Source organism: Onychomys torridus, chromosome 17 (assembly GCF_903995425.1).
Source record: "Onychomys torridus chromosome 17, mOncTor1.1, whole genome shotgun sequence".
Lineage (NCBI taxonomy): Eukaryota > Metazoa > Chordata > Mammalia > Rodentia > Cricetidae > Onychomys > Onychomys torridus.
The window spans coordinates 11,564,858-11,591,161 of NC_050459.1; the positions used below are offsets into that span (position 1 = coordinate 11,564,858).

Below are 26,304 nucleotides of genomic sequence, written 5' to 3' on the forward strand. Positions count from 1 at the left end.
TGTATCCTTGTGGTTTGTAGGTAGGGGTTGGGAAGGGCGGTGGCATTACTATCATTGAAGAGCCTTAGATTTTATGACCGTTTCCCAGAGCAGTCTGGCCCATTAGAGATACTGCCACTTCCACCTGTGGGCTGACAGTGAGGCAATTGTGTCAGCTGCCCAGAAGTGGACACAAGGACCACAAGTGGGATTCCTGACTAAATAGCTTTTGATGGACCCTTTGTGCCTGTGAGTTATCAGGGAGGCCAGAAGGCAGCTTCAGTTTGATTGCACTTGTGTAGTTCTGGGGTGTCTGTCAAAGGCTGGGGAGAAGCTAGAGTGCTCTGCTGGATGAAATATTTTGTCAAAAACTAGCAGTTTCCTTCAGGTCCACGTGGCTGGCCACAGGCAAGCTGCTAATCCTCTCTTTCACTGAAGGGAGAAATCAGAATGCTGGTTGCTCACACGGGAGCATCTGGGGATGGATACAGCCCAGTCATGAGCACCATCCAGTCCTGTAGATAACTGTGGTGTGAAAATGAAATAAAGCATCGATTTTCCTTGGGAAGCCACTGGTTTTGCTGATCTTTAATCCCAGGTGCAGTCTGCGGGCGGGAGCACGTATTTGGATTGAATAATAACCGGATGCTGTTTCCCCTGGAGAGTCTGATAATTATTTAACATTCTTAAGCCAGTCTTACTCTGAGTCAGATAAATGTGCCCCCAGAATCATTCCAGCAAATGAGGCATTTCAGAATCAGTGGTTGGAATACGGTGGGGCGGGGATGGGGGGTGGGGAGGCGTGGGGGCCATGAAAGTCATTCACTGAGGACCCGGCTCTGTAGTGGCCAGTCTGCTTCCTGCTCCTGCTTTGGAGCCCAGGCACAGGTCCTGTTTGGAGAAGGCAGCCTAACCTCTCTGCCAGCCACGGGGACTTTGTACAGTTGGTTCTCATGGCTGTTACTTTATTAGAGCCACCAACTTCTGGGTTTACTTTCATGGTGTTTTATTTCACTGAGAAAGTCAAATTAGAATTTTATTTGCATGCCATCATTACAATGGATGAGCCTCCCTTCACTGTGTTTATTGTAGGCAATGGGGCCCCTCCCTGTCTGGAGCTTCTTAAGGACTTCCTTTCTGAGGTGGACTGTTTCTGTGCATGAGTCCTAAAGTGAGGTTTCCAAGTTTGGTATGCTTTCTGTCTCAGATAGTGTCCATACAGATGACCCACTAGTCACCCAGACTCAGGCTCTCTTCTTCTGGGAAAGGCCATGCCTTTCTGATTAGCTGTTCTGATTAGCTCCAATTGATTCTACCTGCCACTCACAGACCTGCTGTGCCCAGTGCCACTGGAGGATTTGTGGGTCCTGAGAACCGGCCTCGTCTTTCAGAGTCCTTGCTCTTACTATGATTATGATTGACTGAGTCTCTCCTATCAGCACCTCCTGAAGTAAGAAAAACATGGCTGTGTAAACCAGTGAATTCTGTCTTTAAATTGTAACATTTGCAAGTGATTGGAACACGCTAGGTTTGGACCCAAGATCATTTCATTTGTTTCTAGAATGACTCAGTAAGTGACCGAGTAAAGCCTATTGCATACAGAAAATAGACAAAGCATGAAGTTACTGTCAAAGGAAACTGCTTAGTGGACTAAAAGTCTCCCTCATTTTCGATTTCCCTTACTGTGTAGTCCCATAGTCCTCGGACCACAAATCTTACCTAGAGGTCACTTCTGAAAACCTCCTGTTTGCCACGGCATGTAACGCAAATCTTAAAAGGTCTTATTAATAATAATTAAAAAAAACCAGAGCTGGATATTGGGGTGAAAGCTGAAAGATCAGAGAAACAGAACAAGCCAGTCACATCCTTACCTCTATGAAATCCTCAGCCTCCAGAGCGATACTTCCTGTTTACTTGCGCCTTATATACCTTCCTGTGCCCTGCCATCTCACTTCCTTCCTAGTGCTGGGATTAAAGGCATGTGCTTCCCAAATACTTGGTAGCAAAGACATGAGAAGAAAGTGTTGGGATTACCCAGTGTGGCCTTGAACTCACAGAGATCCAGAGATCTCATTCTCCCAAGTGATGGATTAAGGGTATGTGCCATCACTCTCTGGCCTCTATGTCTAATCCAGTGTCTGGCTCTGTCCTCTTATCCCCAGGTAAGTTTTATTGCGATGCACAATATATCACCACAACACCAGGCTTTTCCTTGCACATGTCCTAAGTGTACATCAGGAGCATATCACAAACACATGGTCACCAGCACATGCCTCCCAGCACATCTATCACATACTGGGTTTTATGAAAATAATACTGAATGAACACTAAAGGTACATTCAGGAGCTGGGAATATAGCTCAGTTGGAAGATTGCTTGCCTAGCATGCACAACACTGTCAACTGGACATGGTGGCACATGCCTGTAATCTCAGCACTTGGGAGGTGGAAGGAGGAAGATCAGGTGTTCAAAGCAAGCCTTGACAGTAGTGTGCTTGACATTAGCCTGAGCTATTATGCCTCTAAACATAGAGCCCAGAGATGGCTTAGCAGATAAAGGTGCTTGCTGTCAATCCTGACAATCCGGGTTCAACTTCTGGGAACCTTATGGTAGAAAGGAAGGACTCCTGAAATTTACCCTCCAGTCCCCACACTTGCACTGTGGCCTAGACACACCTTCAAACATTCTCGCATAAACATATACATACTCAAATAATAGATACAATGTTTAAAAAAAGATCAAAAGAAAGCAAAAGGGAAACATTCAAAATGAAACTGAAAACAAGTCTAGTGTTTTGCCCTTTTCCCTTGTATTTTTATGTTTGAAATGTTCCACATGAGCCAAAAGGCCCTATTGTAAAAACCAGTTATGATTCACAGGCTTGTCGCATTGATTTGTAGTTAGGTTCCCCAACTTGTTAGTCAAGTCTTTTTGTTTTGCAATCACATGGTTGCATGATCGTACTGTGTTGTTAGAAGATTGTGTGTGACATAGTCATTCTGCCATGTGGTGACATGGCGTGTGTTATGTGACCATATCATACAGGGTTTGTGGGCGAGTGATGCCTAGCCCCAGGTCTCAGCAAAGGCTTTTCTGGTTTGTGGATCTCTGGCTGAATCATGGTTGGGGTCTGCAGCAGTTTCTCACTCCTTGTCTTCATGTCCGGGGGCAGTCAGTCTGGGGCATTGCCTGGGTTAGACAGGATGAAGAAGAACATCGGCAGTATTCTGTATACCCACATGTCTGGTCATCACATCTCAGGAGGGATGGAGGGAATTGGAGAGAGCAGGGAAAGGCTAATTAGTATCATTGCCAAGCACCCAAAGTCTGACCTGGTGCACCCACTTTCCACAGCCTCCATATGCCATGCCTCCTTTTGCTATCCTTTCTGCACCTTTCCCACTGCTGGGGATCCCCCTGAGGGGCATCCTGCTCAGAGCAGTGTCTCCTGTGGCATGCAGAACCAACCGGAACATGGATTTGAATTATAACCTTAGGGATGAGACAGCTCCTGGTTGGCCCTTGCCAGCAATTCTGGATTTGGAGATTGCATCTGAGTCAGCAGCCATGCACAGGGACTTCTGTGTATTCGGAAGTTCTTTCCTCATGGGCTTGGGGTGGGATAGAACTGCTTCATCTCTCCCGTCCCTTAAGCTACCACCACCTGCAACTCTCATCCTCAGCTGGCTCTGTAGTCAGGAGAAAGCAGGTGTCTCGGGGCTCTTGCCATGACAGAACATGGAGAGGGCATGCTTGTTGCTTCCCATACAGAGTTGGAAAGGGCGGGCCTCTGTTAAAATATGTGGGTGCACTCAAAGTTCCTTCTATAGATAGGTGCTTTTGCAATTCACAGAGGTGGTTCCTTCTTTCCTGAGGGATTAAAATAAGGTACTTACCATATGCCAGAGAACAGTGTGTTTGGCTCTGTCTGTTCATACTCCGAAGCTCTGGGAATAACCAGATTCTTGAGGGGCTGCATCTGGTGCAGGTATGTGTAGAATACACATGCAATCATGGGCAGATTTCTCAGTCTTTGTTAATTGACCATAACCTTGTAGCGTTGTCTTCTTATTTAAATGAGTCCAGTAATGGTGACGAATTCACAATATAGACAGATCAATTCTCATCATACTCTGCCCATTTTAAATAGGTGTTCCTTGGGAAGAATGACCACAGACCAAACCCTGTCATTCTGGATTCCATGGGGGCACCGTTGATCATTATGGACTCCTGTGGGAGTCAATCTTTTTGGGCTTGAGGAAATCACAGTCGAAGGATGGAGGGATAGGGAAGGATGGGAGGCAAGAGCTTGCATCCCCTTGCTCAGTAACTCTAGTTGGTGGGACACAAGCAGCTGTTTAGTACGGTCCAGTATTGGCCACCCTGTATTGCACCATGTGAGTCAAATTCAAGTTCAGCCTCATAACAGCTCAACCCGTGCACAGTATTGCGTGGGGCCACTCATCCATCCTTCCGTATGAGGGGGAGAGGAGTAGTCAAGGTTCTGAAAGGTCAGTATCCCTATTGAGCCAGGATCTCTGGAGCCCTGGCAGGCCAGATGCTGAACCCTCTAAGTAGCCAGTTTGTCTCCCATCTCCTCCTCAGTTGGTGTCACACCCTCATGTAAAATAGTCACATGTCCTAGTGAGATATACTTAAAGGACAGCGCCATTGGTTTCCCAGTGTCTTCACTGGGGTCTTAGAGTCAGAGGACAGAGTTACAGTGAGCAGTCCTCACAGGCCAAGAGCTCCCATGTAGTGTGCTTGGGGCCTCCTTAGTCTATGCTGGTGAAGTCCTTGCTGTCCATGGGGCATTTCCCTGTAAGCTGTATGAACTTCTCACCAGACTCCCAGCTATCAGATGTAGTCAGCACCAGGTTCTAGGCTTATGTCGTTATTCCAGATGTTTCTGGTCATCAAGATGTTGCTGTCCAGAGAATGTGACTTGGAACAGTAGAAGCAGGTTTTGGCCTGGTGTGCCTTCTCTGTATGGGCTTTTATAGTCCCTTCATGTCAGTATGTGACACCTGCATTAGAAACCCCAGAACAATCGGACCAGAGACGCTTGGAGTCATTTACTTCAATCAGATTTCAAGAATGTGTTTGATGACAAGTACCACCAAACCTGTCACTGCCACTTGTCCGTCAGTGCGCTAGCTGCAGATGCCAGCTGTGAGCTTTCATAGAGACACGCACCGTAAATGTGCTCAGGAGTAATGAGCGTCATCACCCATCCTTGGGATCTACTTGGAAATATTTTAAAGCCTGAGATGTAGATGCATTAATAATTCAGCTTCAATAGCACCTGCTCAAAACTTTGTCCTGAGGACATTAATAGGACACTGGCTGAGCTGATGCCTCAATTCTGGGGACTTCTGGGTGATCTTGACTTGTAGGTTCTAATTCACTGAAAACCACCTTAGTGTGCTGCCACAGTGTGTCAACTGGGATGAGGTAAAATCTCTGGGGAAAGATCCTAACTATGGTTCGTGGCTGGCATGGACTCTTTGCATTGAAATCCATGGCACAGAGCCAGGACTAAGGTCCAGTTCACATACCAGGAAAGCAGCAGCATTGACCTCAGGCCCACAGAGCAGGGAAATGGGTTGGTAACTGCTGAAGGTAGTACTGGGTATTGCTTTTCCTTGCATAAGGCTGTAGTGACCCACAGTGGGTGCCCTATAGGGCACATTGCTGCCTTGCACTCTGTCACTGTTCTCCTGAGGTCGGGGCCCCAGCAAGACTGTTAACCTGTGTGTGCGTAGCATTATGTACCTAGACATTGTGTAAAGTTCTTGTGGCTTCGTTTAGAAACTTCATGCTCAAGTTGAGGGGCTCCTTTCCTGTGGGGGTGTATCTTGGCCTGAGTTTGAGCATTGAAAGCAAAACTAAACACCGGCAGCATAGGTTTTTTGTTTTGTTTTGTTTTGTTGTTGTTGTTGGTTTTTTTTTTTTTTTTTTTTTTTTTTTTTTTTTTTTTTTTTTTGTGTGTGTGTGTGTGTGTAGCAAAACAAAACACCGGCAGCATAGGTTCTGTGTGTGTGTGTGTGTGTGTGTGTGTGTGTGTGTGTGTTCACATGCGTGCGCGGGAATGCCCACCTCCAAACCTGCAGTGTAGTGATTGTAAGCATATGCTCATGCTGGCAAGCCCACTTGTGTCAGGCTCGGGTGTGTGTGTGTGTGTGTGTGTGTGTGTGTGTGTGTGTGTAATGAATGAGTGAGTCTATACATGCATGAGTGTGGGTGCAGAGAAGAGCACACTTGGTGATCAGAGAACAATGCCTAGTGTTGGCCCCCACCTTCCAGATGTTGGAGATAGGTTCCTGTAGCTCACTGCTGCTTGTGCTGGGATAGCTGGCCCATATGATTTTTATCTCCACCCCCTATATTTCTGTGGGGTGATGCTGGGATTAAAGATATGTGTGCTACCGCTTCCAGCTTTTATTGGGTTGTGGGGATTTGAACTCAGGCTATGGAGTTTACACAGCAAACACTTTACCCACTCTGTGGAGCTAGCTTAGCTAGCATAGGCGTTTACAGCTGTGTCTTTCAATGAGACAGGGCTGCAGGTCAAGATGGTTCCTAACTCCTGGATGCTGGGGTGGATGTTGAAGCTGAAATAGGTTATGTTTTTGATTCTTGGTTTTTTGTGTGGGAGTTCCTGCTGGCTGTGTCAGCATAAAGGGAGCACTGCCCCACCAATGGCATCATGCATGTTTGTCGACTGCCTCCATGTAAGTTTTAGCATCTGTTTCCAGTGGGGCTCGTGGGTCCCCGTCAGATCTGCATCTCCTCCAAAAAGTGTGTGCAGAGTCAACACACTGCATACTGCCTGCTGCTTATATCATGTGGGTGCCGTGGGATACCACTGGGCTTTTTGAACCCTGCTGTGTGTCTTTATGTCATTGTACTTCAGGTATGTGCCTGGATACATGATGAGGTTGCCATGTCTATGCACCCAAAGTGTGTGGGGGAATGCACAGAGGTCACCATGCCTGTATACTCCAACATTGTGTCTAGGTGGACACAGAAGTCATCATGCCTTGGGTACCCCCTTATATGTGTCCAGACATATAAAGGTTACCATGAGTGTGTATCATAATGTATATGACTGATACAGAAATTTCCCTGCCTGTGCATTTCAAACTCTCTGGATATACACCCAGGTCACCATGTCCTCTTACGCTATGTGTGCCAGGAGCAACTGGATGACATTATGCTTTGTGTACCCAATAGTCAACCAGAGAGTCAAACTTTTAATTCTCTCCCTGCTCCCCAGGGATATCTTTGGCTTTCTCATGTCCTAGAGTTCTGGGAATGGATAGTGTGTGTGTGTGTGTGTGTGTGTGTGTGTGTGTGTGTGTGTGTATGTGTGTGTGTGTGTGTATGTGTGTATGTGTGTGTGTGTATGTGTGTGTGTGTATGTGTGTGTGTGTGTGCGCGTGTGTGTGTGTGTGTGCGCGTGTGTGTGTGTGTGCGTGTGTGTGTGTGTGCGTGTGTGTGTGTGTGTGTGTGTGTTTACGGTTAGGTCTACATTGTAAGCAATTACCAGTCTTCCTACACTTACCTCTATACTATGGTGCTATGACTTCCCAGAGTTGTATACTGCAGATAACATGGTCCTAAGTATCTCTGTCCATTCTAAAGAACCATCAGTGGACTTATTTATGGAGAACTCAGTCAGAACTGGTGGATTTGGGTGTCTTTGTTGAGATATGATATACTTTCTGTATCTAAAGATCATCATCATCACAACTGTAATTTTAATAGAACTGTAGTCAAATGTTTAGCTATTGAAAATAGTAACACCACCATTTTAATTTCATCTAAGTATCTTGCAAGTGTTGAGCACTGTACATTTATGAAAATGTATTTGATGTGCACTTATGCATACAACAGAGAGATTGTTATCTTAATAAAGTCTGGGTTTTAAATGAAACTTGCTGAACTGCTAGGCCAGAGCAGCTCTGTGCTAAGGTCTCGGGGACTCTGGCCAGTGGAGCTCCAGTTGTGTGAGGCTGCTGTGGCTGCCTGCATTCATGAGCAGTCTGTAGTCACAGCCATGGCTAACCCTTCTCTCTCTCTTCTCTCTACAGAGTCTCAGTGCACACTTTGTGGAGAGCCAGAGGGTGAGTACCTTTCTTCTGCTCTAGTGGGTGGGGCACCAGCGTGTCCCATGCGTTGACTTGGTGGTCACACACTGCTGCTTCAATGCATGCGTGTGACAGTTTTGAAGTTGAAAGCATATTGTTTGTGGTGTTGATGGGAAACGTGAGTGACACAGAGCAGAACACATGAGTGCTAGGCAGGAGTTTCTCTCTGATAAGAAATCAACATGGTGACCTGTTGGCAATATTTTCTTTTCTGTATTGTACTTAGAAATTATAGCCAGTTTTCTCCAGGCAATAGATGTCAATATGCATTTGCTAGCTTTAAAAATACTACCCCCCCAAAAAAAAAAAGCTGATTCTTTCCCACTTCCTGTTGAAAGTTCCAGTGTGCCGTGAGTACTAGAGAAGATAGGAAGTAAACCTGTGTCACAGCCTGAGCAGATTCAAATGAGTTTCATCTGCCTGTTCTAATAACACAAGTGTTCTGTCTGCTGGGGGTAGTGCACTGTGTGCGATGTGCTGTCCCCAAGGGCATCTCCCAGTTCCGGTAAAGCACGCTTTGGAGGTTGGATGTAGGACGGCCATGGCTGGAACACTACAGGGGGAGTGGTTGCCAAGAAAGGAGATAGATTCCTTTTGAGATTTCCCAGGACAGTGGTGCTGTGTCCAGGAAGGACCCAAGTCTCTGCTTGGTAAGAGTTGTTGTCCCTACCCCCAGCGATGTGGGAGGGTAGGTCCACATCTCGTCCTAGACACTCGAGGGTACCATTGCATGCCTGTCCTTGCTTAACCACCGTGTGTATTGCTCACTTGCACATCACAGATTTTTGTCAGCTCACACCACCGTGTGTATTGCTCTAGGATGGATCCACTTGTAAATAGTGAAGAGGAGCCAGGGTGGACCTCATGTACAAGTAGGAATAGTTCCAGCTGTCCAAGTGGAGGGACCTGGAAGGTTAGGAGGGACCTCCAGCCCAAGTGGAGGTCCTGGTCTGCTTCTTGGTGAAACTGGCTGCTCTTTCCTTCCTGACCAGACTCCTCGGAGGCCCTCTCAGGGGCTGGTTCAGTCATGCAAGTTGAACTGCTCCAAACAAGAGGAAGGGAGGAGGGGCTGCCTGGGCTCAGCTGGGCTTTGTTTTTCAGAAGCACCAGCATGTGAATATTCATAGGTTTTTAAATCATTTAAGTAATTAGTCTAAGTGAGAGCTGGCCGGGTACAGTGAGTAGAATTCAGAATCAGCTTTTTTTTTTTTCTTCAGTGGTGTCTATGCATTCACTTAGAAATGCTATCACAGGGAAGGGATCAGAGCCAGAGGACTCTGCAGTACAAGGCTCAAAGCTGGACATGCCTCCTTGAGAGGACCAGGCTGAAACGCAGCTGAGGGAGCTTCCCCCTCCTGTCAGAAAGCTGTTACAGCCCTTCCTGGTTAACCAGTGAAGTGGGGGACGCCTATTTGCATTTTAATGGTTAGTTCTTTTGGAGAGAGCTGTTTCTCCGTAGGAATGGAATAATTAGCATCATCTCAGAAGATAGTATCTGTCAAACAAATGAGACTGGGAGCAAAGTTGACTGAGAGGGCTCAGAATTCTCCAGCTGTGAGTCCCTGTAATGACTAAGCCAGATTTTTCAGAGTACCCAGCCTTTTAATCATATATGAAATGTAGATCAAGGCTTCAATATGCAAATTGCCTGCATGGCCTATATTGTGAAGCTCTGAATCTTGGAGGCTGTGTATTTAATGAGGTGGATATGTATGGATTTGCTGTTTGCCACCCTCTTCCTAGCAAGAACAGAGAGGTGGCTCCACTGTGAACCCTGGAAGTGCAGGGCAACCTGATTATCCCTGGGTCTGCTAGCACTGTCAGGAGGTGGAGGCTACAGTGTGTGCCCATGTAGAGACCTCCCCCAAGGAGCAAGCATACTAGAGAGAGGGGCAATTCCATTGGTGGGAATAACTCACCAACCCAAGGCTTGAACTGTCACAATCACCTTTTCGACTGCTTGTTAGCTCATCTTGACATTTCAAAATCTACATGTGACATAATCTGTCCTTTTAACATAGGAAAATAAGAGTATATCACCCTTTTCAGACTTTATTGGTGGATGTGTGTTAACCTTTGCTTTTTAACAAGAGCACAGTAGAAAATACAGATGCTAGAAGGTGCTACAAATATACAGGTTCATGGATTTGTCTGTTTACAGTTAGAGTTTGACTTGAGAAAATGCATCATGGTGGGCTGGGAGAGCTTGTCAGGTCCATGGTGATGCTCTAGAGATTTCTTAGGCTCACACCATGTAACCTAATTAAAAAGGAAAACCAAACTATTATGAAGTAATTTACATGCGGGCATATTCTAAAAAGTACCGGCATGGAATTTTAGTACAAAGCATTCTCCAACAAGACTCCTTGAGTGTAAACTTGAAGATGTTGTGGTGGTCATGTAAGTCTACATTTTGGTAATGTTCTTTGTTAGAAATTTCAGCCCAAAGGAAAATTTTAAGTTTTAAAATAATCTCTAAACTCATATGGTAAAATATTTTCTCTCTGGTTTTTATCATTATTATTTATTATTATATGATGATGATCATCCAAACACACAAAAGTAAACATTTCTCTGAGAATTTTGTTCAGACATACAGAATCTTTTATTTCTGCTCTCCTCCCTTCATAAAGCGTGACTAAGAAGTAATGCACTTGGGAGCATTGTGCTCTTGATTTTTTAGTACAAGAACTCCAAGATTTTCCCCATAAGTGACTCTGAACAATGGAAAATCTCTCCACTGCTCTTCACCCTCAATAAATGGGTGTCATCAGTCCTGGGGTTTCAAGACTTCTAAACAATGGGGCTAATGAGTCAGGTGCTTTCTGCAAAATGGACAGAGAAACATGTCTGTCCCACCCACAGCCTATTCTGTCTCACTAGAGAGGAGGATGAGATTGCTGTACATATGCTCTCTTTAAGAGTATACCTTTTAATTCTGTGCTTTGGATAACAGTGGCCTTTCTTAACTGCTGTTCTTGGATAGTGAATAGAAGATAACCAGCTTTTATTAAGTTCTCGACATGAGCCAGGCACTCCAGAAGAATTAGCGTTGCCTAGGAACTGAGGCCTCTGCCAGCCAGCCAGTCTTCCAGGAACATGGGATAGTTCGTGTTTTCCTGCAAACCTGAAGGAACCCTGCTGGGGTTGTGGGGGACATGGATGTAAAAGTTGCCCCGGAGGAGATCAGGACTTTGGAAACCTAAGCTGATGCACAAGGTCTCTTTTCCTGATCATAGCCCAGAAAGGTGCTTCAAAGCATACAGAAATTCTTCCAATTGCAGTAGGTGTATGTGGGGGGCAGTAGGAGAGAGAATGGAGACATAGAAAGACAGACAGAGAGAAAGACACGTGCACGCACACAGGGTGGGGGAATAAGCATGATCTGAGACTGAGCAATGAGAGGCCCAGGGTAAGGATGTAGTTCTCACCACCTGAGCAGATATAATGTATAGCCTGTGCCTTAGAACACTGGGTGGTAGAGACATGCAAATGAGCCCCCCTCAAAGTAAGCCTAGACATTCAGATGTTTCCCTACCAATGAGGACAGAGCTATGAAAACACTGGCCAATGGTAGATCGACAATCTGTGTTACATACCTGAGGCTGTTGGTGGAACATGTTACTCACCATAAACAGATGTCCGAAGCATGAGTACAACCCTGGTTCTCTCACCTGTGTGGTGAGGAAGGGAAATGGGATGAAGTTCATGTGAAAGCTGTTTTCCTGACTTTGTTGGGACCCAAGTGCTCTGGATCAAAACCACAGCCCCTTCTCAGCAAACAAGCCATCCCCACCTTAAATAAGCAGAGGCGAGCCGAGCGTTATAAACCATGAGAACACACTTCAGGGGAGGACGGAGACAGCAGTAGAGCAGACAACCAAAGCACTGGAAACAGGCATATAGGTATCAGGTGTGGTGGAAGCCACTAAATGTGTTTTCCAAAGGAAAGGAACCCCAGTGTGAGAAGTGGCAAGTATGAAATGATCACAGAGCAAAATAGTGAAAAATAAACGGAATCTTTTCATTTGACGACTGGGGGAAATTATAGGGTGGAGCAGGTGGAGCTGAAGGGAGACTTAGTAAACTAGAAAACAGGTATGAGCATGTTGCCTGGAGCTCCACATAGAAAGTAAAAAGGGTACTATAAAAAGGCATGGAAGATGACTACAGAAATACTGTAACGTGACCATGGGAGAATCTGAGAATGGAGGGAAACAGGGAGAGGAGTAGTCAAAATAGCCAAGGCCAAGATTTTTTTCTCCCCCTGGAAATAAAGATGTGTATTGCCACTTTGATCTAAAAGTTCCTGAAATTGAAACCAAATAAATAAAACATGATCAGACCTCCACGTGAAGTTGAGGAGTGTGGTACAAAGAGATACTCTTGAGTAGAGCCAAGAGAATGTACAGACGACAGTCCCCAGGACCCTTTCCCTTCAAGTTGACAGATCTACTGACACTTGCAGAGAGAGTGCAGGCTGGAGAAAGTGGCACAGTTCCATGTGAAGCAGAATAAGAAGAGGAGAAGAGGTCTAGAAATAGAGAAGCAGCCACGTCAAGTGCTCCGACACTTGGAGCTTGATTTGTTGGTAAAAGGAAAGTGCTCCGAAGAGCATCGCCGATTTTAAATGTTATAATTGACTCAAAATAAAGAAAAGAGGATCACAAGGAGAAAATGACAAATCAGAAATTGTGAGAGGAGGTGGCCTTGGAAGGATCCAGGGCCTTTTCGAAGGAAGCTTGTCACTGCAGCGGAAAGATGATAAGCAGCCAGGGGACCTGTCACCTGTTCACTGCCTGTCCCATGAGTACTCACCTGGCTCCTTGCTCTCACTTTTGTGAACTTGCAGCTTGTGTGACATTTAGCAGGTACTCATCTAGCACTCATGCCTTTCTTGGAAACCCTTGCACAAATTCAAGCCTCGCTTGGTGTTCAGGTGCACTTGGATGCTGTGGCAGAATCCCATGATCCCCTTGTCAAGGTGGGGCACAATATCTCTTGATTCACTTCCCTAAGGCCCTTCTAGATAGGAAAGACATCTCTAAGGCCAGCTGTAAGCCCCTGCTTCTAAAGTGTAGGTCAGATCAAACAGGTCCTCCGGTTTTATCCAGGGTGTTTTCCTCCTTGCCCACAGGGTGTTTTCCATGTTCAAAGTTGTCACCATTTGAACTGGCTTGCCGTTCTAACCTCCCTGGCCACCTGTTAAACACTGCCAATTCTCTGGTTACCACATGCTAATCCCCAGTTACCAGGTGCAGTAGGTTTGCCAAAGGCTTTTATGGTGGAAGACAAAAGAACAGAGGAAGGAGTGTGTGTGTGTGTGTGTGTGTGTGTGTGTGTGTGTGTGTGTTTATAAAGAGCCTTGAAGATGCACAGAACCCTTTGCATACACTACTTCATCAGAGGTTAGTGTTTACACATACAGTAGAGAACAATGGTCTAGGGAAAGATCTCCTGACTGGCAGAGTCTCCATGCTCCAGGTGGGTTTTTCTGGGAGCTCTCCATCATGGATACACGGCCCTGCATGGATTCATCCCATATCTCTGTGCAGTACATTAACTACACATTGCTTCCAGCTTTCTTCCAGCAGTACCTATGGGAGTATAATGTGTGCCACACACTGAGCTCAGCACAGCGTTCCCAACATTTTTTTTTTTTTTTCTGAACTGAATACCTCCACAGTACCTGGCCCAGTCCTTCCTACTCATAGCTGTGTATTTCTGGGAAAATGGATATAGCTAGGATACCTGCTCCTACTAACAACCAAGGCAATTTTGTAAATGCTACGTTTAGAATTAGTTGAAGCCACAGATGAAATGTGATAAGATAAAGTGAAAGTGAGGATGCATTGCACACAGCATCTGGTGTCTGAGACTGGGACAATTATGCATTTATGCCGAATGATATAAAGGCACAAATGAGCTCTGATTGTTGAGTTTCTTTCTTTTTTATAAATAATATCCAGAATCTGAGATGTAGACAGTCAGCTGGCATGATGACTATTTTCCCTCATCCATTTGCTCAGGAACATCATGGCCACTGGCTAATTTAAATATCAGGTCTCAGGATGGGTATGGTTGCAGTGTTGTCCATTTTTTGGTGATAGTGCTATGTCTTATGGTTGCATTTTGAATCATATTTGGGAAATATATTCAGAATAGGTAATTCCATTGAATAATAAAGAAAAAGTATCAGAGAAACTCCTAGTAATTCATAATAAGCTCTTCCACAATAACCAAAGCAGTGAGTGGCCCTGGAGAGAATTTCAGTGCGGGATAGCAGGTGACCTCTGTCTTCGGCGTCAGAGGTTGCCACTTTGGAAGGAAACCCAGTGGCCCTTGACATCCCAGGGTGACCATAAAGCACTCCAAACTCAGCATCGCTTTGCTGATCAGCTCAGTTAGCATCCTTGGGAGGAATGATCTTCCGCTCTCAGAAACACCGAGAAGCTGGGTGCACCTGAGATGGAGACATCAGCAGAAGCTCGGTGTCTCATTTTACAACCCATTTTCCTTCCACTTTTCACCTGAATATGATGTGTCCCATTGGCAAATACCGTAGCAGGCACCAGAGCTCTTTGAAAATCAAGGAAGAAGCATTTATGTTATGAGTAACTTTGGCAGCTTCCCATGGTCCAGATGGGGGCTCTAGCCTTTCCTCTCAGGTGTCTACAGAGAAACTTGCCATCAGTCACTGGTCTTAGACCCCTTTGGAGGAGAAAGGATATGAAAGAAACAGCCCCTGTTTGAACAGTAGAGTTTGGGAACTTGGGTGAACTAGAATTAATTTTTTTTTTTTTTTTTTTTTTTTTTTGGTTTTTCGAGGCAGGGTTTCTCTGTGTAGCTTTGTGCCTTTCCTGGAACTTGCTTTGGAGAGCAGGCTGGCCTCAAACTCACAGAGATCTGCCTGGCTCTTCTTCGAGAGTGCTGGGATTAAAGGCATGTGTAGTGGGTAGCTATCCCAGCCTCGGCCTGGAAGTTCCAACCTCCATTGAAGCTTCGGTAATGGTCATGCCTACAAGGCGGGGCTGAGAGAGGACACTGAAGACCCAAGATCAAGAGGAGAGGCCTCTCTTGGTTCCAGGACCCTGATGCTGGAGGTAGACTGACTGAGCAGAGTTCTCCAGAGAACACGGCCAGACTGCGCCATACCTTTCCCAGACCCTGCAACTTATCCCTTTATTTGTAAGCTACCCCGCAAAATAAACCTCCCCTTTAACTACATGGAGTGGCCTTAATAATTTCACCAATAAGCCGGGCTGTGGTGGTATACGCCTTTAATCCCAGCACTGGGGAGGCAGAGCCAGGAGGATCTATGTGAGTTCGAGGCCAGCCTGGGCTACCAAGTGAGTTCCAGGAAAGGCGCAAAGCTACCCAGAGAAACCCTGTCTCAAAACAAAACAAACAAACAAAAATTTCAAGGCCCAGCTGTGAACTAGAATTTTAAGCTGTATTCTCCCCTTTTCCTCTGTACCATCGTGGGCCCCCTGCCCTTGTCATGTGCCTTTGGGTAGATGCCTCCAGCCTCTCTTGAATTTTGTGTCCTCTTGGCTGCATCTCATAGCTTTATATAAAACACACACACACACACACACACACACACACACACACACACACACACAAATTCATCCGAAAGAAAAGATGAACTCAAGGAATTCACAGCCTACATGAAATGCCACAGTGCATGTGGAATGTGCTAGAAAGTCATTCCACGTAGAACAAAGCAGTTGTCCCAGCACCTAGAAGGACAGGTGATGCCAGCCCGGTCCGATCTACCTCCTATTTGCTGTCCTCGATGCAGTGTTTGTGTCTATAAATCTGGGCTTTAGATGTAGTTTCTCTTTTCATGTGATGGCAGACAGGAGAATCCCTCCTCCCCAGGTCCCATGTTGCTGTGGAAGTAAGTATATCCATTGTGGTGCTTTCTCTCTGATTGTCCCATCTCACTAGCGGTGATATGAGTATTGAATGATTGAGGCTTTCACATCTCTCTGTGTGTGGAATGACCTTGGAACGAGAAGAACCCATCACAGAATTATTGGTCTCCCCCCCACCCCCAGCACCAAGCTAATCTTGTGATCTAAGGACCCAGAACTCAGGCTCTGAGCCTAGAATAAGTAAACCACTGACGTAGGCTGGCAAATGGTGACACTGCATCGGGGACAGGAGAACCCTTCCAGTGGGGTGCGTGGATGGTGTTTTTGGCATTCCAAAGGCGAACTGGATAGATGGCTGGTTTTCTAACATTTGAGTTAAATATCCCTCCCCTCTTCATTGGTGCAGAGAAATAGATACAACCACCCGATTGGTGGCTGCACCAAGCAGGGAGACATGTTCAGAGCAGTGGTTTAACTTTGCCCGAATGGTAAGGCTTTGAAGCATATAGGCAAAAATGGCATAATTCGAGAACTGAACCCTGAATCTTCTTTAGGCATGTTCACTGAGAGAGTTCTAGAAATCGAAAGTAAAGTAGAACATAAAATGTTAGGAAAAGAAAGCCACCAATTGTGAACATTGATTACTCAACTGTTATGAACTTAGTCATACGCACACACACAGGCTTCGCTACAGAATCTCTTCTGTTGTCTGTGTCCTCTGTTGGGACTCCTGCCTCACGTCAGAGGTCATCACCTTCCCTGGAGCAATCACAAGTTCCACATGTGCAAAGAGCTGTACTAGCAGCTGGGAGCCAGTGTTGCAGCTTTGCCTTAACTAGAGACGAGTTACAGAACATAGCTTCTTGGGCTTCGTGTTCTTATTTTAACATTTCTGGGCCTTGACATTGGGTATTTGCATGTGTGTCTACAGACCGAAGCCTTTATTTTGAAGTTCGTTGGGATTTTTTTGGTTATTCGTGTGTGTGTGTGTGTGTGTGTGTGTGTGTGTGTGTGCGCGCGCGCGCGCACGCGCATTTAAAATAATATCTTCATTAATTCTTTGAGAATGTCATGCAATGTGTATTGATCATATTCACCCCCTCCTCTTCCCAGAAGACACTGTTTTGCTCTAGTCCTCTCCAATCTCTGGCTGTCTCCATCTCCACCTCCCTACCTCTACACACTCTCTTCTCTTGTCATCCCCCACCTTCTCTTTCTTCCTCCCTCCCTCCTCCCCACCCCACAATAACCCATCAATTTTAACTTGTGCTGTCTGTATACTCCTGGGTATGAGGCCATTCACGAGAGTGTAGTCAATCTACCAATAGCCTTACCCTTAAAGAAACCCAACTCTTCCTCCCCAGAAGCTGTCAGTTGTCTACAGCACCTCAGTGAAGCCTTAGAAGCTCCTAAGCCCCTCCTCCATCCATGTTAGAATGGTGACTGTCCTGGTCTGCTTCGGGCAAACACAGAGGCTGAGTTGAACAAGCTTGGTTAGCATCCGGCCTTCTCCCTTTATTACCTAACGACCCAGGGTCACTGAGTCCTAAGAGCTGCTTCACAAGACAGGACATAGTGCCCCTGTGTCAAGGCAGTTTGACAGTTTCAGTGATCAGAACAAAGACTGAGAAACAGTAGGACTCAGTGGCTCCCATGTTTGATGTTATAAATGTCTCTATTACTGATAATCAACCAGCTTCAATTCTTTATTCCAAGTCTGTTTGTTGGGCATCATTTTAGGTGTGGGGGGAAAAACAGATGTGAACAGGATAGTTCTTAGTCTAAGGAACAGAGTGAATGGGCAGCTGGAATAGAGTTGTAGGTACACTGGATGTGATGAATATTATCAGTATGTTGTTTGAGAAATCTGAGCCCCACATCTAGACGTTTGATGTCTAAGTAGACTCTATGGATTCTAGGTGGGTTGTCTTTGAATCATACACTTCAAAGCTTCAGGTATGGAAGGAGATAGATGGATGGATTCTTTTCATTTCCTTTAACACTTGTTATTTCTTTAAGGTGTAGCTATAAAAATATTTTACATCTGTCTCTCAGAACAATTTTTCTCCTTGGGAGAGAATCTCTCTCTCTCTCTCACTCTGCCTTCCTCCCTCTCTCCTTCCCTCTCCCTTTTGTGTGTGTGTGTGTGTGTGACAGAGAGACAGACACTATTCAGCACAGATAGGATGAAATCCTGTCATTAATAATATCACGGGGAACCAGGGCAGTTTGTTCAGTTAAACAAGTCAGGCACGGAAAAGAAATATTGCATGGCTTTGCATGGCTGTGACAGAGCACTTGAGACTGACTTAAAAATAGAAGATTTATTTAGGTCCATGGCTTCAGAGGTCAGATGGTCCTGTTGTTTCTGTAGTGAGTTACAATAACACAGCAGGAGTGAATGGTACTTTGAAAGCTGCTTACCTCATGGCAGCCTTGGAACAGTGTGAGAGAGGAAGGAGCCCAGTGCAGGATAAGGTGGGCCCTCAGTGGTATGCCCCATGACCTGTTTCAACCTACAGCTTCCATTACATAGTCTATTTAACCATAAATGTATCCGTGAGGTCAGCGCCTCAACCCATCAGCTCTCAAAGGTCTCACCTAGAATACTACTGCACTAGGACCCAAGTCTTCAACACATGAGCTTGAGGGATATTTCAGGTCTAAGCCATAGCAATGTGAAAGGTGAAAGAGTTGATGTTAGAAAGGTTAGAGTAGATTGGTGGTCATCAGGGTTGAGTCAGAGGAATTGGGATGCTTGTTTGTTGGAGGGTATAACCTGTAGCTATAAGTTTGTTCTTGAGGTCTAATATTTCAATGTTGTAATGGAGATTGACAATACAGGACTGTGTGTGTAGAATCTAAGAGAGGGGACCTTTTGTATTTTCATAACACACATGCACAGGAGGTCCCAGGTGAGGTGACCAATGTGCTAATTATCTTAGTTGTGGCTGTAATTCCACACAATAGACATGGGTGAAACAATGTCACACCATGTACCTTGGTTGTGGTCCAGGTCTCACAATTACTCCTCAGTGGAACTGTAGAATTCAAAAGGAACGTTGCAGAGTGGACACATTGCTGCATCTGTGCCATGTGTGGAGAGCTGCCACAGCAGGAGCATGGCAGCTGTTTGCCAACCCACTGCAGATTTCTTCCCTGCAACTGTCCTCCCACAGAGTCCTAGAGGGGAGATGCCATCCAAACCTAAGTCCCGACATAATCATGGCTAGAAAGCAGAGTGGGGGATCTCCATGCATGGGGACCTCAGAGGGAAGGTGCTGGCCCCAGACTTGCCCCACCTCCGCTGCGGCAGGGTGTACTAGCAGGGGAAGAGAGGCCAGACAAGAGGTGTGGGCTGTTCTGAACAAGTTCCCAGAGACACCTGAGCAGAGTGTGATTCCTCCTTGGGTCTTTCTGAGGATGTCTGGTTAGGGGCTCTGGAATATAATGTAAAAAGAATCCTCAGAATCAACCAAACCTACATTGAGAATCTCGAGTGCAGTTTTGATGCTGATTAAAGATTGCTGCTGAGTGATCTAACTGGAATATATATGGAAAGCTGGCCTCATATTACTTTTTAAAATAGTCATGATGATTTTGCGTTTGAATAATAAAATGAGAGTGAATTCATTATGCCCATTTTGTCAAATCCTGGATAGTTTCTTTTTTTTTTTTTTTTTTGTCTCACAAAAAAAAAAAAAAGGGAAGTTATCCTCACATTTAAGAAGTGTTGTAGCATCCTCATTTTGGGACTAATGTCATTTTAGGCACATTGAGTTTGAGTTGGCAGCTTCAGCTAGCATGTCAGTTGAGGTGTTTTTGTTTTTGTTTTTGTTTTTTTTAATTGGGACTATTGAAACAGTGACTTAGCTCATGTGGCCTGTGTATATAGAGTGCCTGTGACACTTAGAGCCCTGTGCTTGCAAAACAAGAGAGCTAGCAGGAAAACGTCATAGTCATACTGTATGTTCTATGACATTATATGTATTGTGATAGAGCCCAGGATGCAGCAAGGCGCTCCAACTGTGGGGAGAGTCACTCAAATCCTTGGCTACAGGAAGGCATTGCAACCCAGGGTACCAGGGCATAGGGGACTGCATAAAGGCCATAGCTGAGAGCTAGACTCTGGGAACTCAACTTGTGGATGGCTCTTTAGATGCTGTGGATGCTCAGCCCCTCTCTGCAAGGGGGTCCAGAACCCTGAAATCTGTAAGCACCAAAAACTGCTTGTACGTCTCACCCAACCATCTATAGGAGCTTAAATGACAAGAGGCTGCAATCTCATCCGCTTCTAAGAAACCAGCTACTACCCTACAGATTAAGGCATTCTGTGAAGAAATACTTTGTATTAAAGTCAGGGCCATCAGGCCACCTCTGATAAAAATGTACTTAACCTTGAGTATTGATCTTGGCACCTCTATTATTATCTAAGGCTTATCCCTATAGTTAAACGAATAAATTGAGAAACACCTCCATCGAACTGTAGCCAACTCTCTTTGGAGGCTGTTTTGGTATCATTTTTGAGGCAGATCCTTAGTTAAGAAGCATAGCCTCAGTGTCCAGGAATTAGCCTGGGATGGTGAGGAGATTTGGAAGGTAAGGCTTTGTGAACTCAAGAGAGCCCTACAGAGCAAGAAGCAAGGCCTCACTAGCAGGTACTGTGGCTCAGCATCTGGACTAAGTCCATACTCAGGTGATTGGAGTATCCACGTGCTACCCCCCCACATGAAGGTGTGCCCGGTGGGCAGAATGTTCTAGCATCATCATTTTGGATATTGCACTGAGGCTTTTGCATAAGCAGCCCACAGGTTTTGCAGGAGGCTTCTTTTCTCATCTCAGGCCCTTGAAGCTTACTGCATGCACATGCTGGTCTGAATTTGAATTTAATCCAAATCCTCTGGCCAGCGTGGGCACTCCAGCTTGAAGCTAGCTGCCTTTAATGAAGGGGCTACGCACTGCATGTTAAACTGAGATAATTCACCTAGGCTGTCCAGGCCAGGGAGCTGGAATTCTGTTCAGAAGGAAGGAGTGTCATCGGAGTGAGTCCCCAGTGAAATTCTCTGATGCCAACACCTTTGAATATAGTCATGGCGGGTTCTTTATGACTTTGAATTCAATTCAAAGCCTGAGTTACTCAAAAACCATTTTTCTTTTATGAAAGTCTTGTCGATTTAAATAACAGCTTTGTGGTAAAATCACTTATGGTAATAGTTCACTCAATCCAATAGTGTTATCACCAGTCAATCTACAGTAACAAGACGTTTTTACCGTTATGAATAGTATATTCTTAAATTATGTTTTGAATTAAATTTTCATCCAAATTAACATTTAATTTTACGTTTGCACCTTAAATCTTAAATTTACTTGAGACAAAATTATTTAAAATAGGGAGCTCATTTCCTTAAATATAAAGACACTGGAGCGATTTTATACATCATGCACAGACACACCTATGTATCTATATATGGAGGAATAGGAGGATAAGTCTACGCAGAGTAGGAGACAGAAAGATGGCAAGAGCCAGGTGATGGATGGCAACAGAGACATAGCCTCTTCCAGATACAACCGGACTTGTGCACCTAGAACTCATGAGACTGACAACAAGCAACAGATGTGGGAAATGGACACAGACTCCCACCCCCAATCAAGAAGCTACCTGCAATTAATACCTGCTAGGAAAGGGAAAATCAATTTTCTCCAATGGAGCGGCCCTGGCTGTATCAACCACACGCCAAAGTAATTGGCCAACACAAAATGGGACCTTTTTATGACTGCTTTTCATTTGTTTGTTTCTTTTGGTAATTTTTGTATTATTGTTTTTTGTTGGCTTATTTTACTTTTCACGCTTTGTTCTGGCTTCTTTTGGAGAGCGAGAGAGTGAGAGAAAACACAAATTTGGGTGGGTGGGAGGGCGGGAAAGATCTTGGAGGAGTTGGGAGAGAGGAAATACATTATTAAATACATATCGATATATATTTGGTATTTGTATATATTATATAAACATAAAAATAAACATGAAAATATGTGAAGTTTTTTCAATTTAACTATGAGTGAGCGCAAATTTGACTTCTCCACTTCTCTCTATGTTTTCCGTCTGTCTGCGGTCTGTAGTTCCTGGTGTGTCTGTAATCTGTTGTGTGTATTTAGTCTGTCCATCTCTGTTGCCTATGAGTTGGGCCTGCATGTCTGTTGTGCCTCTGTGTGTGTCTTTCTGTCTGTCTGTCCTTAACAAAAAGCTTTGCTATACATTTATTGAACAGCACACACACACACACAAAACAAAAACAAACAAACAAACAAAAAAACCATAGTGTGGGAAAAGGATAAGAGATTCTTTTTATTCAGGATTTTTTTATTTTAAGATCATAATAGATCATAGCATTTCTTCTTCCTTCCCTTTCTTCCCTCCAAACTCTTCCATATGCCCCTCCCTACTCTCCTTCAAATTCATGGCCTCTTTTTCACTAATTGTTACTATCTGCACATATGCAGATACATATACATTCCTAAATATAAGCTGCTCAGTCCAGTGAACGTTATTCATATGTGTGCTGCAAAGTCTTAGTTGCCTGCTGCAGTTCTTTGTGTAGAGTTGAAGCCTCATGGGCGTCTCCATGTCCAGCTTGGCATTTTTTTTTTTTTTCTGATTTTTTGAGACAGGATTTCTCCAGTTTGGCATGTTTATCAGTGTGATTTTTGTTCAGCTCATGTTTGGGTGGCCATGTTGGCAAGACTTTAGGGGTACAGTTTCTAATGTTACTAGGAGACACAATCTCACACCAAACTCCCTGATCTGATCCTCTGGCTCTTAGAATCTTTCCACCCCCTCTTCCTCAATGTTCTCTGAGCCTTAGGTGTGGAAGTGTTTTGTAGCTTTATCCATTGAGACTGGGCTCCACAGCTCTGCATTTTGATTGGTTGTGGTCTTCAGTAGTAGTCTCCATTGTAAAGAGAAGCTTCCTTGATGAAGGGTATACACACACAAACACATGCACACACACAAACACAAACACACACTTGTACACATACACATAAACGCACACACGCATGCACACGCACACACGCCTCTGTCAGGCAGAAGAACCCTTGCCCAGGTAACTTCAAATCCATTTGTATAAGTTTGGTCCCTCTCCCTCCCTCTCCCTCCTCACAGCAGTGACATGGCTAACAGAGGTGAGGGAGGAGCAAGCCTGCTCATGACCTGGAGAGGAAGTGTCCACAGCCTTGCATCAGCTGGGCACACAGGGAAGAAGAGAGCTTTAGCCAAATGAGGCCGGGGACTGGACTTTGCCATTATGGTTTTATGGAGCCCAGTGTGTCTCAGCAAAGGATGGAAACAGAAACATCCACCTCCTTACTAAGCCTTTGAGACTATGGTTTTGTTTGCAAACTGACTTACTTTACAGTCCTGATAATCCACTCACCCAGCTAGCTCCTGAAATGTCATATCTCTTTTTAAAAAAAAATCATAACTTTCCCACTCAAAAAACTATGCACAGTGGCCTTTCAGCTTTACCATTTTAGACCAGCATGAGGTTCCGTAGGAACAGCAGATTTCAATGAGATATAATCACATGGAGCATGTGAGTCTTGGGCCTCCAGTGAACAGAGTTGCCCTGTTTTGCTAGGGGTTATCTCAGGACAGGGGCCTCTCATTGGCTATTCCTGGTGCTGTATGAGCAGCACAAAGGTATGTATCTTAGAGATTGCCATGAAGGGACACCATGACCACAGCAACCCTTATAAAGGGAAACATTTCATTGTGGTGGCTCACTTACAGTTCACAGGTTCAGTCCATTATTATCACAGTGACACATGCAGGCAGATTTGGTGCTGGAGAAGTAGCTGAGAGTTCTACATCTTGCAGGCAACAGGAAGTGGTCTGACTCACTGGGCATGGCTCAAGCATATTATGGGACCTCAACATCTGCTTCCACAGTGACATACTTCCTCCAACAAGGCCACACCTCCCATTAGTGCCACTCCTTTGGGGGGGCATTTTCTTTCAAACCATCACAGTGTATTTATGTTTTATTTTGCCCTAAAATGAAATTCTTGCTGTGATTTTTAAATACAGGTTGAGTGCATGAGGACATGGCACGCCAAACATTGTGACCATAGTTCATTGTTTGATTTTTCCATCTTGACCTTTTAAAGCAGTAGTTCTCAACCAATGGGGTTGCAAACCCTTTGGGGGTCGGGCAAATGACCCTTTCACAGGGCTTGTATATCCAATATCCTGCATATCAGATATTTCCATTAAGATTCGTAACAGTAGCAAAACCACAGTTATGAAGAAGCAACAAAAATAATTTTAGGTTGGGGGACCGTCACCACAGCTTGAGGAACTGTATTAAAAAGGGTCACAGCATTAGGGAGATTGAGAACCACTGTTTTAAAAGCATGATGCCACATCCTGCCCATCCCCTCCCAGCTCAGTTCTACCTTAGTGAACAGCCTTCTTACTCACATTTTGTTTACCAGTTTTGTTGTTCTTTAAGTGTAGTGTTTATTACAAGCACACATTTGTTTGTTACTTAACTCATGGTTTTCCATTGGTGAGCATTATCTCTGTGTCTTGTATTAGGGGGAAATATTACCATTTTCTCATTAAAACGAATATGATTCAGTTTTCATTAGATAGATTCTGGCATCATAGGGTTTTTAGGAATGTCTCAGCAAGGGATGGATGCGTTTCCTACTAAGTCCCATCACACACCATCCCTTGTGATCTATGCTGTCCACTTGCCTGTGAATTGTGAGCTATCCCATAGCGTTAAAGATGCTTCTGAAAATCATTTCTAGTGGATATGTATTATCCCAATTGTGTGAGACTACTGTGATCTATTGAATTAATCCCCTTTTAATGGCTACATAAGCTGGTTCTAATTTTTTTCACTAATATACATTTTACCTTTATGAATATATTCATAGCTTTATCTGTGTGCTCACTCATGATTGTTTCCTCTGGCTAAATCATAGAGATTTAGAAATACAGTTAATTCACAACATGGTTGCTTTTCCCTTAGGTCTGCTGCTCAGGAATCATGCTCCATGCTTTTCCTGGAGAGGAGATGTAGCTATGTCCATCTCCTAAGTGTTTTGGAGGTCTTTATTATTATTATAGTTATTATTATTTTTGCAAAACTGGCTAGACAGCTTTTTTGATGGAATATGCATTAGCAAAGCAAAATTTTATAAATAGCATTGGGGATATAGGAATTAAGAAAGTAGAATATGGATTAATACATACAGTAAAAGGGCTGGAGAGATGGCTCAGTGGTTAAGAGCACTGGCTGTTCTTCTGGAGGGCCTGAGTTCTATTCTCAGCACCCACATTGTGGCTCTCACTGGCTGTAACTCCAGAGGATCTGTCACTGTCTTCTGGCCTCCAAAGACATGTATGCAGACAAAATACCCATACACATAAAATAAATTAATTTTAAAAATTATATACGCATTAAATGGTTTGAGTATTTGATGGCTTTGTAGAGTCAAAAGGAGATAGTAATTTTACCGGAAGTCAGGTAGATTACAGAAATGATTATAGAATAGATGATTCCTGGCTGAGTCTTGGTTCCACATGATAGCCAGTCAGATAAATTATCTGTATCCAGACAGGGCCAGGTCTGTGGTGTAACTGAGGCCAATAAACAATAATTTTATCTCCCTCTGGACGTTGACTTCTCCAAGTGATGGAACAAATGTCATATGAGGACGGTTTAGGAGATATGTCTGGAGAAGGAGAATACATCCTGGAAAAGGGCTCTCAGTTGATTAAGCCTGATTTGTGGCCGAGTTTAAGGAGGAAATGGGCAGTTTAAGGAAACTCAACAAAATCCCCAAAGAGCAAAGGGTTTGCTTTGTCTCCTCTAGTTGATCATAATTTCTCCTGTTTTCTCCAATTCCGACATGCAGAAGGTGTGGTCTTCGATTTTCCCACCCACCCATGCTGATCTTGATCCATAGAGTTTTCAATTCTCAGGCCCCACATAGACGCAGAAGTCAGCAGTCAGGGAGTTGTGTTCTTGATTCACAGCTGAAGAGTTGGAGAACAGCTAGGCTCCTTTGGACTCAACTCATTTACATGTAGAAGTAAAAGAAGAAATCTATATACTGTCTGTGGTCCCTTCCAGTGGTTCAATGAACCAAATTACAGCGTGACCTCTGTCTCTGGGGAGACCACAGTCTTCAGGGCTTGGCTCTCATGTCATTTGCATAATTGTGAACATGATCAATACTCAATTACTGTTCTTGTTGCTAGCTGAAGGAATGATTGCCAGGAAGAAT

General features: G+C 44.5%; 1 protein-coding gene across 5 annotated transcripts in view; it reads left to right on the forward strand.

The window, feature by feature from the left end:
- The window catches only part of Dlgap2 (DLG associated protein 2), a 724,943-nt gene that overhangs the window by 406,882 nt on the left and 291,757 nt on the right, over positions 1-26,304 (forward strand). For all 5 annotated transcript variants that reach the window (XM_036166326.1, XM_036166325.1, XM_036166329.1 and 2 more), the window contains one exon: positions 8,075-8,107. In XM_036166326.1, coding sequence (XP_036022219.1) covers positions 8,075-8,107 — 33 coding nt within the window. The remainder of the gene's footprint in view (positions 1-8,074; positions 8,108-26,304) is intronic.